The sequence below is a fragment of the Aricia agestis genome, chromosome 15 (genome assembly GCF_905147365.1).
Source record: "Aricia agestis chromosome 15, ilAriAges1.1, whole genome shotgun sequence".
Classification (NCBI taxonomy): Eukaryota; Metazoa; Arthropoda; class Insecta; order Lepidoptera; family Lycaenidae; genus Aricia; species Aricia agestis.
Genome location: NC_056420.1, coordinates 11,790,313 through 11,803,551, shown reverse-complemented (window position 1 = coordinate 11,803,551; position 13,239 = coordinate 11,790,313). Strand labels below are relative to the sequence as shown.

The window sequence follows — 13,239 nt, the reverse complement described above, 5'->3', positions numbered from 1 at the left end:
TGTCAATTTCACAGACAAAATCCACATAATATAGATGAGTTTGCCTGAAAAACCAAGCAATTGATTACTACAATGCCATGTCTTTCATATTCTGTACCTAATGTAAATTCTAACTTACTTTGCATATGATTGAATGAAACTTAACCTTAATGGAATGAAGATTTTTACAGAGAGATGGGTTTTATGTTATCATTATATTAAAGTTTAATCATTAAATGTCTCTACGTGTATAAGTAAAGTAACACCTTGGAAATTACATCAAGTACAAAAAATATATACATAAAATAAATGCAAATATTTTTGTCGGTCTGTGCGCGTGCGTCCCGCTCGGCGGTCGCGCCGACACTGCGCAGGAGTGGCGCGCGCGGCCCCGCCCCTACGCCCCCTGATCTAGATCTATAGATCACCGTGGATCACTATAGATCATTCAATCAAGCGCATTGTTTGCGCACGTTTATTTGCGTGTCACAGACTGCTTTGATGAGGGATTTTATTCCTTTTCCTTTAGGATGGTATTTTCAGGCTATAAGAGTATGGGTCTCAATCCTTGATAGATTCGTTGAATCGTTAATATTTTTGGATGCAAACAAATAACTAGATAATCAGAAATCAAAATACTTGTTAAACTTATTACTATTGCTTTCATTAATAGTACATTTCTTGGGTCAAAAAAAGCTCTAAGTACGTTATGTACGCTTTCAATTTATGTCTACGAGTATTTTACAAAACTCAATTAGGCTTAGATTACAATTAAATCAAGCTAATTTATTAGGTCTACATATTTTATAGTATACCTATATTGTAACGTCTTATATTGTAAATCCAGTGTAATTTTGGTTAAGATCAAACTCTACATTCTTAATTAATAATATTATTTCAATTATCATGGTGCGAAAAAACTACATACTTACAAAGATAGCAAAAAAAGGATACGAATAGCCCATAGACGGCCCATAATTACATAACAAAAAAACAACTCTACATTATAATTTTTTTCTATCTCGTTGGGATTTTAAATCTAGCTGTACGTATTGTAAAACCTTAAGGATGTATAAATATAGAGCTATCTCCTAAATCTTATCAACAGGCGGTTTGTGGAGAGTAGTGTAGTGTAGGTGAGCAATGGACGTCTGTTTCAGGTACCGACAGCAGAATCACTTTCAGCCGGATTGTAGAGAACTATTATTGATCATTTATTTTTGACATGATGATAATATTATGTTGTTTAGCCAGTATCGTTTTAAAGGTTTACAAACATGTAGAAGGAATGATATTGTTATTGACAAGATTATGAAGGTAAAATTTGAAAATCCTAGATGGCAGTTTTAGGTAGAGATGAAAAGTCTAGCGTATTTTTTTTTCTTTTATTTTTTCATAACTGAAATACGCTATAATATTTGTAGTAAAGATAAAAGTAATTAATTTATAAATAAACGGCCGGGCTCAAATCTAAATTAAGACGAAAACGAACAAAAGGGAGTCAAAAACTTGATATAAAGTTCTCAAATCTGTCGGTAGAGCGTAAACAATACGAATTTCCCGACCGTACCGGCTGAAAGATTTCCCCCTGCGGGTGGCGGGCGCGGAGTGCGGAGCGCGGGGTGAGGGGCACGGCGGGTCGCGGTGGCGGGGCCTTCGCTCCCTGCCCCCGGGCCACCGGGCCAATGGCGGCGCGCCGCGGCCTGCCCCGACCCGGGCTCAGTCGCGACTCAGCCGCGACCCTTGACACACGCGCGCCGCTTTCCCCCGCGAGCGCCACCGCCACCATCACGCACGGAGCGCTAGTGTACGGCGGCGTCGCGGGCCCCGGGCTCTGCCCGCCGCGAGGCCCCGACCTGCCGCCCCTCGAGCTCGGCTTCCGCGGCTCCTGGCGCGAGGACGAGCTGCTGCCGTCCACGCCGGCCAGCCAGGCCGCCTCCACGCAGAGCGGATCCTCCGTCACCGACAAGGGCCAGAACGTGGAGTGCGTGGTCTGCGGGGACAAGTCCTCCGGGAAGCACTACGGGCAATTCACGTGCGAGGGTAGGTACAGTGACAGTGTTGTGTTGTGTCGTGTCAGAGACCCCAGTGCGGTTCACGAACGGAAAACGCTGGATAGGACATAACGATTTGGATCTACCGACCTCATAAATATAATTTTTCATTAACTTAAAAAAAAAGTCGTAAACTCTACATAAAAATCGTGAACTCTACATATAAGTCGTGTTTGTGAAAAATCTTGCTCTACCAAATTCGAGAAGCCATCCGATTTCGCTCCTAATTGTTAAAAATAAACATAAACAGAAAAAAAATCCGGCAATTAAACAAAAAAGCGACAGTGAATAAAAAAAAATGTTCTGTCTTCGCTTTTTTCGGAATTCCGGGAATTTAAAAATATTGCCGATTATGGAAATCTAATAAATATCTTTTTCCTCGTGTCAACCTAAAATACTAAGAAACTGCGACTACTATAGGCTCTATCAAATCAGATAGCAATTTTTTCCACAAAATAAATAAAGTTTAATTTTAACAATTTTCACCTGGGCTATAAGAACAAATTAGCTTTAAATAAACAATTTGACTCTTGCTGAAAACTTCAAACAATAATAATTAACATCACGACTAATCAGGGCAATAAGTCGGAGTTTTCCCAACTGCGATAAAAGGGGTATGCAAATGAAGCTATTCCGAATTGTTGTAACCGAGTTAGGGAGGTTTATTTTCGTTGTATTCGATTCCCGAGAAGAAGATTACTTTTATCACTTACAACCCTTTGAGGGCTTTCCGCGAAAATTATGTTAAACTTTACAAGATTGTAAAATGTGGACGTTTGATTTTCAAATAAAATTAATTAGTTATTGTTGTTAAAAAAGTAGCTAATTAAAATATTTACGTTTAACAATGACAAAACTTTTAGTTAAATTAACTGAACATGTAACTGCGTTGTTTAAATTAAATTTTCATGCTAACTTCGTATTAAAAGATTTAATTAAAAATATATTGATTACATTTGAAATGTAGAAATGCAAAACAACCTATTAATAATTCTTATTGTAGAGCCCGTGTAGAGTTCTAAATTGCATTTAAATAAAAATACGTCTGATTATTTTCTTGTATTTGACGACTTTATCAAATGGTAGGTACAATTTATTACATTCAAGGCCCTTTTATATTAGGATTGTTACTTATAAACTAGATTTTTCCCGCAAATAATTTCGCTTAGTGATTTGTTTATTGCGCGAGAGCCGCAAATTTTTCCGTGACAAAAACTATCCTAAATTCTTTCACAGGCTCATGGTACCTCTTTACTTCATTTCATTAAAACACTGCAACATTGCAAATGTCACAAAGTAGGCATTCATAATATAAGTATGAATTCTAATGCAATGATTTTAAATTTTAATTATGGTCTGTCCTAATACTACAGATCTTGTCTAACTCGCGTAAAGCAATATATTTATCTATTTCAAGGTTAGCACTGCTCTAATTAATACCAATAGGTGATTTTACTTAATAACCAATAAGACTTATGTTTCTCAGAAGCAAATTTGCGACATAGATATAGTTATTACGGTTGTATTAGCAAATCGATTTTCCTAGTAGTCTTAATTATAGATTATAATTCTAGTAGCGACAGTAAATTGTAGAAATACATATTATATTGAGAACAATTAAAATATTTTAGTGTTGTTTTAAACCTTGGCATTCCGCATTTGAAACTAATAATTATTGTGCTGAAACAAAATAGGTGATTTTACTTATTAAAAAAATTAAATATATTTCGTGTAGTAGTTAACCTAAATTCGGAATACAACTATCGTTTAAAAGTCATAATAAAATACCTCCTCAACACTATCTTCATCATACATTTTAAGCTTAATATTTAGTGTTACAAAATGCACTTAAGAATTAGTCAACGCTTATTAAATAGCATAATAACGAGGAGGTGTACAATTATGTGGCGATCTGGCGATAAAAACTAACCGGAGCCTGGGAACCTCTGAATTATCGAGACGTGTCATTACACGTAGAAAGTTACTAGGAGAACATGCAAGAGTATGTAGGTTAGGTTTAAATCTATTAGCTATCTGTGGGAGACTTCGAATGTGTTGATTTGATAGTTGCAAAGAACATTGTGAACAATAAAAAATATATTTATAATGCAAAATAAAAAAAATAAAAAAACAGTAGCCAGTAACTTATTATTGTAAAAATAATTATTACTAGATGACCCAGTGAAATTTGTGTCACTTCTCTCCTAATATAAACCTTCCCCGGACTTCCACGAATGTTCCAAGACTAAAAAATTTGTCAAATCGCTTCAGCCGTTCTCGAGTTTCATGGAGGTTAATAAAATTATTTTTATCTAATATCCATACTTAATTCAATAGGACATAATTTGGAATATAAAGGGCAATTTGAATAATATTATGCGAAGTTTTCCCGACTTAGCCGTGTTATAAGTTGCGTTTATAATGGTAGTGTTGAGAAAGTGTATACCGGGGTCACATGCAAGCGAAGAGGTCACTCGTTCGCGTTTCATATCGGCTCTATGTAGGACTTTGTAGAACCGGTATCATAAACGCTCAATAGTTTATCCTGCGTTTATAAAGTTTTGTAATTAGCGGTTTTATTACTTAAATGATTATTAAATATTGTCCTACAACTTTTGGTTCGTCCTACAAAAGTAATAAATTTTGTTTGTTGGATACAAAAATAATGATAGACGCTTATAATATCGTAGGATACTAAAAGTACTAATAAACGCTCAATTTCTAGTTTATCCTGCGTTTATAAAGTTTTGTAATTAGCGGTTTTATTACTTAGATGATATGTATTTATAAATATTGTAATTACAACTTTTGCCTTGTCCTACAAAAGTATTAAATTATTTCGTAGGATGCAAAAAAAAAAAAAGTATCGCTGGTAGAGTTGCAGTAGGTTCTATAGTACCCGCAACTCTGCCTTAAGCGATGAGTAGAAAACACCATGGGGTTTTAGTGGGTAGCAGGAGTCCCACATACCCCAGCCGATATCCCCAATTTGCCGTAAAGCATTTCCCCATGTTAAAAAAAAAAAAGGATGCTAAAAGTAATAGTAAACGCTCATTGGATAATATTGTTATGGTTGCTGCATTTATAAACTTTTGTTTGTAATTATTATACAATATTATGTTCTTTTACAAAACTATTAAATTATTTTGTAGGACAAATGTAGTAGGATTAGGTAATGGTCTTGATAAATAATTGATCCTTAAGACATGGCGCCTTAAGAGCCATTAACATACGCGGTCGTAATAATTAATAATAATTGTAGTAAAATAATTAAAAAAATATTATTAATTTGTCGATGCATAATAATTTTAATAGTTTATAAAAACTATAAAATTCTAATGCAATTTATTATTTTAACGAAATGGCGGCAAATCATTGATTTCCGATGAGAGTTCAACAAACCAGTCAAGCGCGAGGCGTTAAATGCCCTAATATGTAAATAACTTAGTGCTTGTCATTTTATTTTGTTATTTTTTTCTTTTCACGCCTTTTTTATCATCGAGCGACGAGTTTAGAATCGAAAATTGTTGAACTTGGTCAAGGACTTTGTCGATATTAACATTAACTTTAGAAATTAAGGGGCTATGGTCAAAAAGTTCAGCGGTATTATCGCTGAACTTATAATAATATGCCTCATAAAAAAAGAACAAAAATAGGGTCCCTATTGACCCAAACATCACAAGTATCAAATATGCATAATCCGGCTATTTGATGTAACCTTTGACATTTCCGATTCCGGTATAGAACAATAACTTCAGGTTTTGCCATTAAAAATAATAAATCTTTTTAATATAAATACTACCGCAAAATAGTGAGGGGAGATTATTGATTAAACCGAAAAATAATAATAATTTAAATATATTTTTTAATAGTGAATGTGAAAAAAGTAAGGGGCAATACTTTATCGACAAAACTATAAAAATAATATAAACTTTTTAATTAATTATTATTTAATTAAATGATATTTATAAAATCAAAATAGTGAGGGGGCAAACTTATCGACAGAGACCCCCCGCTGCAACCTTGTACTCGAGTCTCGACATTGATGCTGCACTTACCTGATCCCCCGTTAAAGCCATTTACATCGACAAGGTCCTTAAAGCGACAGCACTAATCGACACCTGTAGTGTTGTAACCCGATCATACTTAATATCGATTTTATTGCTGTTCTCGTGATAATGTAATACTGAATCACCGTTTTATTGCGTCGGGAGATTAAATTTTTACGCCCGTGCTTTTACTTTTTTTAGGAGAAATTATAAAACTGTTGTCACATTGGAATTCCTGCTTAGATTAGAATTAAAAATAAATATTGCGTGTGCTTAAAAATTTAAATTTTTATTGCTTAGTATTCGACAAAAATACTCCCGTTTAGTTTCCTTTAAATAAGGTTGTATTTAAAAATAAGTTATTTAACTTAAAAAAACATATCTAATCAAGGCGCATTTCTTCGTGCATTTCATCGTGCGTGCATCAAAACTTCACGAACGTTCACTCAACATTTATTTTCTTTTAGGGAAATTCATAATCATTATAGTTTCTCATATCTCAAAGCTGGTTCCCGTTACATCACTATAGTCCTAACCGGTCACCGTGGCAGTTAACCCTATCTTTACGGCCGCCGCTAAACATAAGTGTTACTTATTTATTTTTATCCCATTCGACTTTTTAAATTGAATATCGTTCGGCGCGCGTGTGGCTCTCTCTAAACCTGTCAATAAAACCCCGAACAATATGAATCATGTTATAATGAAATCTTTAATATAACCTCTTTAAATTTTAATATAATGGTGCAACACTACTTCGGCTCTACACTAGTCACAATTTGAACATAATTCGGTGACGTTAACGACCATTTTTAATTTACGGCGGCCATCTTGTTAAACTGTCAAATTTTTGATTAGAAATTATGTTCATTGGAAAATATCGAAAAATCGGGACATCACTGATTTATGACAATATGTATTGTATATTATTTAGTATGATGTAGTAAATTATTATACATTTTTACCTACAATGGTTAAGAAAGTTAGGGTTTTATGATTTAAATTAAGTATTTATTATTTTAATTCTTAAAAAGATTCTTAAATATACGTCCTGTCGGTAACATAGGTAAACTGTGTCTGTTTCTTATATCTTATATCACCTAAAACTTTTAAACGTCCGCCCGGTCAAATAGGCGAATAGCTATGTCCACACTGTGCACTTTCATCTTCAATTTTCGTCATCAACTTTCATATTGGCGCATTCAATAATGGGGATTGTCCATTTTTTTTTCATTTTGCTCATTATAAAAACATTTCGAGGAATAAGGTCAGTGATGGTTTTTCTGTATATAAACTAAAAAAATACCCATTAGTTACTTATATTTTTTAACAAATATGTTTAACCTTAGTTTGACCTTCAATGGCGACGAAATTAGCAATAAATTCGACCAACATTACGTTTCGAACTTTTGTTAAGCTTCTCGTATCAGCTTTCACATAATGAGAATTTGCATATTTTGACGAACCAGCCATTATAAATAAGATTGAAAGGAAATTTAAGAGGTCAATTGACCGCCGATGATGACGTCAGAGCGAAACTTTAAAAATTTATTGAGTAAAAACTAGCCAATGAATTTCAAAATTATTTAATTTATATTCTTAAAATACCCTATTTTAACGAAAAAAAATATAAAAAGTACATGTGATTTTTTTTGGACAATGCCCATTGAATGCGTCAAGGAACGCCAATATTGTCATTTTTGAAGTTTTGGATACGGCCAGAGGGCATGCGTCGCGGGCATGCCTCACGTTCGCTGTTGACTGCGCTATAACGCATGCCCTTGACGAACAGAAAAAGGCACAGTGTGGACAAAGCTATTGAGATTTTGCGCTGCAATAACTAGGATATACTGATATTATATTCACTAATTTTAGTACTTTCAAAAAAATATGCCTTACGGCTGCAATCACAGACATTTAGATATTGACGATTAAATTTCAATTTATGTAATAAGAGTTTGACAGCTATAAGGTATGGGACTTATGTCAAAATCTTCATTGTTTTACAATCGTTTAGATACTTAGGCAAGAAACATACCTAACTATTATACTTACTTACCAAACATTACTTTATTCTACATCTCTCAAGTCCCAGGACGTCCCACAGGACCTAGGTCATTAGACCGCGCCCAGGACCTAGGTCATTAGACCCTCGTTAGCGAATAATTTTTCATCAGCTCGTCCTTTTGCTATCCTGTCCTAATGAGATGATTAAAGGATGCTGTACTTGGAACAGCATGATACATTTGAAACTAATTCTGTTTGTAGATTATGCTCATTTCAAAATTGTACTTTCTGGCCTAAAATGAACTTATTTTAGATTCTAGTTTCTTATTTTAAATTAACATTTTAAGTCCTTATATAAGACTAGATCATGAAGCAATCAAATAAATTTTATTCAGAGTTAATTTTTTACATAATTCTTTCTGAATGTCGAAACTTTGGTGCCACCACCGGTTCGGAAACTAACCCGGCGAGAAGAACCTGCGGCGTAAGAAACTTGCACGGGGTTTACCAAAAAGGTGGTAAAATTATTTTTCATAACAATTTTTATCAAAATATCACTTTTAAAATACTTAAGTGTCAAATTTTTTTTTTCATTCTCCCATGATAGTCAAGAAATGACAATTACTTTGTTTAGTACTTAATATAAAACCTTATAAACAACTGAAGATTTACCTTTAGTCTCCATTGATCTTTTTCAGTATATTAATAAGTGATCACTGCTGAACGCATAATATTTATAATAATCGATTTCAGAATGCATATAATATTAGGTATACTTGTGATCTTTCTGTCGACAATTTTGAGTTTTTCATATTATATCATTGGCCGATAAAAAGAAAACCATTAATATTTTGACGCATATAACCTCCTGCTATGTTAGTCCAAAGTTCGTGCACGGTTAACAACATTGTCTTATAATTTATCGAACGTCACAGAATATAGATTAGTTACAACAAAAACAAAATTGTTCAGTAATTGTGGTATTCCATAAAAAAGTATTGTAATTGTTTTATAATAACGAATTTAATTAAATAACGCTGAGGTCGGTAATGATTAAGATTGATGAGGCTGATCAGCATCATTTGAATATTACCAGTACATTGAAAATCCAATTTAAAATAAGCCATTGTAGTACAATGTTAATAGCTTATAGCTCTAGTATTATACAGCAAGGCATCGTTATACAACTACTATATACTCATGTCCCTTTGTGCCCTTTAATCTTTAAAACTTCGCTATGGATTTTGATGCGGTTTCTTTAATAGATTGAGTGATTCAAGAGGAAGGTTTTAAAATTGCGGGACCGTTGCGCTTTTGCGGCGGTACCGACCAATGCGGGCCACGACTAGTAATGAATATAATTAATAACTACTGAATCGGTTTTTATCATTTCTTCAGTGAGTGACATAGGCTATAACATATTTTATACACGTGCGAAGCCGGGGCGGGTCGCTAGTAATATTATAAATGCGAAAGTGTGTCCGTTTGTCTGTAACCTCTTCACGCCCAAGCCGATGAACTGATTTTACTGAAATTTTGTATGTAAATACTTTGAGTCCCGAGAAAGGATAGAAGATACTTTTTATCCCAGAAAAGTTTACGGTTCCCGCGCTTTAGACAATTCAGTTTGAACTCTACATCTTTGATTTTATAAACATGGAGCTCTACCTGCAACAATTACTGTATACTACTATGAATCTAGACAAACTTAGGTCCTTAAAACAAATTGAATATACCAACATAAAATAATAACATACACTTGAGCACTAAATATACAGAAAAATATAGCGCTAGACACTGTTAGTGCTAGGAACACTTTAATCTAGGTCTTAATACGTTAAGATTATAGTGTTTTGGATTTCCGCCATATTTGAGTAAGTATTGGTTTAACACAGAACATGCGAAGGACATAACAATAAGAATGAACGCATTTTTATGAAGTAAAGACCAGTACCTATGACTAAAATGGTCACTCACATCAATTCAGCAAATGAATTGTCAAAACGGTCAAATTGACAAATGTCAAATCAGTACAAAAATACAGAAATGAATTGCAAGCAGAGTTGCATTTTGCGATTTTAGAAAAATGAATCATGTTATGATTCATATCATGATTCTTCAAAGCGACCATTTTAGCCCCGCGGAAGGCACCTGCAGCTCTTTTAATGTTGCAAGTGTCCATGGACCATGGTAGTTGCTTTCCATAAAGTGACACGTTTGCTCGTTTGCCCCCTTATTTTATAAAAAAGAAGTAAAATAAGAAACGAGCAGGCAGATCACTAATTTATAGTAAGCGATATAGTAGAGTACTCATCTCGCTAGTATGTGAAAACTTTAAATCGTTTGTGAGTGAAAGAGTTTTGATGTTCTTTAATAATAATATCTATGGACGCTTCACACCACGTCAGTCTGGCCCCGTGCTAAGTACCTGAAAGACTTGTGTTATACCTACCAGACAACGGAAATATATTTAATACTTTTATACTGTACATAATATATTAAAGATTTTTATTATATGATACACATAATTATTTAATACACAAGCATGACCCAGGAACTTTGAAAACTTTTTGTTCCCTCGGCGGGATTCGATCCCGCGACCCCCTTGAGCTACCAACAGCCCAACAACTAAGCCACAAAGGTCGTGAAATAAAATCTTTATATAAAACTTTAGTAAAAGGCAGCGGCAGCCAGAGCTTAGTAATTTTATAAAAGCTAAATTTTTTTCTGTAGCCTATGTTTGTATACCTTTTGTGTCCTTCAAAGTGCGAATATTTTCAGCATTATAAAAAGTATTATAATTCTAAGTTTAGTATATTTAGTATATTCAGTTTCGCAAACGGACACACGGATGCGATAGCGGCGTTTCCCGGTACCGCTTTGTTGCCGCTCATTAAATGTCACGGGCCTTTAATTGGCTTGTAGGGTTGGCGACTTTTGTTTTTTTTTTACTTGGTTAGAAAGTAAGAAGAGCTATTCTTAAATCGCGAAATTCTGTCTGTAGCGGTCATTGTAAAAATTACGGTCTCTGTAAAAAAAATATATTTTCTATACAAATCGCGAATGAGAATGAAGTGACAGATGTTTGTAGTGTGTGATGTGTAGTGTGAACACCTCGTGAACGCAGTATGAATTACATAATATAATATCACTTCAAACTCATAAATAGTTGGAGATTATCATACGAAGTCTCGAAGAGGTAACGGAGACGTTTTCCGATGAAACATCTCTTTTGTCTGTTTCTTTACAAGAATTTAAATTTATTCTTAAGTTAACAGAATGCAATACGAGTTTCGCATAGCTCCTAGACTAGAAAAGTCAATGACCGCTGGTGCCACCTTAACCGATTCGTGGCCAATGCCGCGCCTGGCGCGTCATCTAAAAAGATTTAGCGAGGCCGATGACGCACCAGTCGCGGCATATAAGGATTGTTAAAAAACACGTTAAAACTAATTTATTATACTGTAATTACAATTCCCTAGTCTAAATGTACATGTTGAACTCAATTTTATGCGTGGCCGCTTATTTTAGAATTAAAGGCTACTAGTCAGATATCGTCAACCATTGGTATGACTTAGAAAATTAATTTCCTTAAAGTGAAAAAGAATATCTTTGTAAAAGAACTTTAAGTATACAAATATTGAATTAATGAATATTCTTATGAATTAATATGCATTTACACATAACATAATAATATTATAAAGAAATACAAACTTAGTACTATTAATAAACTACATATAAACACAAAAGGCGGTTTGATTGTTATGTAGCATATTTCTTCCAAGCAACCAAAAAGCAGAAAATTATTTTATATTATAAAAAGCAAATAGACAATGTGCAGGTGTGCAATATTGATGGTGAGAAGTTAAAATTGCATAAATGATTATGTCATTAATCATTATATTTCATTCATTCATTTCGTGATTATTATAGTCGATTATTTTATAATTTTATATACATAATATATAATAGTCGCAAGCGCCGTGAACTTCTTAGGTAACTTGACATTGTTTCATGCTAGTCGCAATAAAAAAAACTATGATCTAAGACCATAGCCTGTTCCATTTCGGGACGAATTAAAAAAAAATGTAATTTATTGCATTCCATCTTTGAATTGCGCGGGCATTTCGTTTTTGTCTTGTTAGTTGTTACCACCAGTGAGCATATTTTGATATTTTCTTTCTTTATACTGCGACTCGATTATTTTCTTGGACTACACGACTTCTTGAATTTGTGACCTGGCTACGGTAAATGGACTTTGGAGAATTGTTTGAATGTGTGACCTGGCAACAATTTCTGGACTATTGTTACTAACTACAAATAATATTTTTCTGTAAGTACCTATCATTTTCTGCTATATCTATACTTCTATACTAATATTATAAAGCTGAAGAGTTTGTTTGTTTGAACGCGATTATCTCAGGAACTACTGGACCGATTAAAAAAATTCTTTCACCAATGGATAGATGTGATGTGCTATAGGCTATGTATGTACCATGGGCGAAGCCGGGCGGACCACTAGTATTGTAATAATGACATAAATCTTAATAACCAGAGAATAATAATCGGTCAAGTGCGAGTCAGACTCGCGCACGAAGGGTTCCGTACAACGGTACCTACATACGGTACATAGAGCAAAAATAGGTCAAAAATTGTGTCTTTTGTATGGGAGCCCCCTTCCATTTTTATTTTATTTTAATATTATTATTCAATATTAAAGTACACATATAATTCAGGATTTTTAATAAATTTCAAGTGTCTACATGTTGCCATTATGGAATACGATCCAAAAAGGCCCATCACATAATATAACAAATCACGTTTGTTGTATGTATGGGAGGCCCTCTTAAATATTATCTTTATTTTTTTTTTTGTATTTGTTGTTATAGCGGCACCAGTAGCCCTAGCATGGCCACCAGTAGAAATGCGAAAGTATAGACAAACTGTGGACATAAACTTAAGGTGCCGTTCCGATATTTACCGCGGCTAATTGCGACCGACAAAAATTCAATAAAAATGCCACTTTATGACAGACTATAGTGTATGTCATAAAGTAGGATATTATTTTAATTTTTATCACTATAGTCTGTCATAAAGTGGCATTTTAATTGAATTTTTCAGAACGAAAAAAGATCGGAATGGCACCTTAAGTT

At 34.0% G+C, this 13,239-nt stretch overlaps 1 protein-coding gene across 1 annotated transcript in view; it reads left to right on the top strand.

The window, feature by feature from the left end:
• The window catches only part of LOC121734473 (COUP transcription factor 2-like), a 139,139-nt gene that overhangs the window by 48,599 nt on the left and 77,301 nt on the right, over positions 1 to 13,239 (top strand). The window contains 2 exon segments of the mRNA XM_042125085.1: positions 1,607 to 1,729; positions 1,732 to 2,022. Coding sequence (XP_041981019.1) covers positions 1,607 to 1,729; positions 1,732 to 2,022 — 414 coding nt within the window.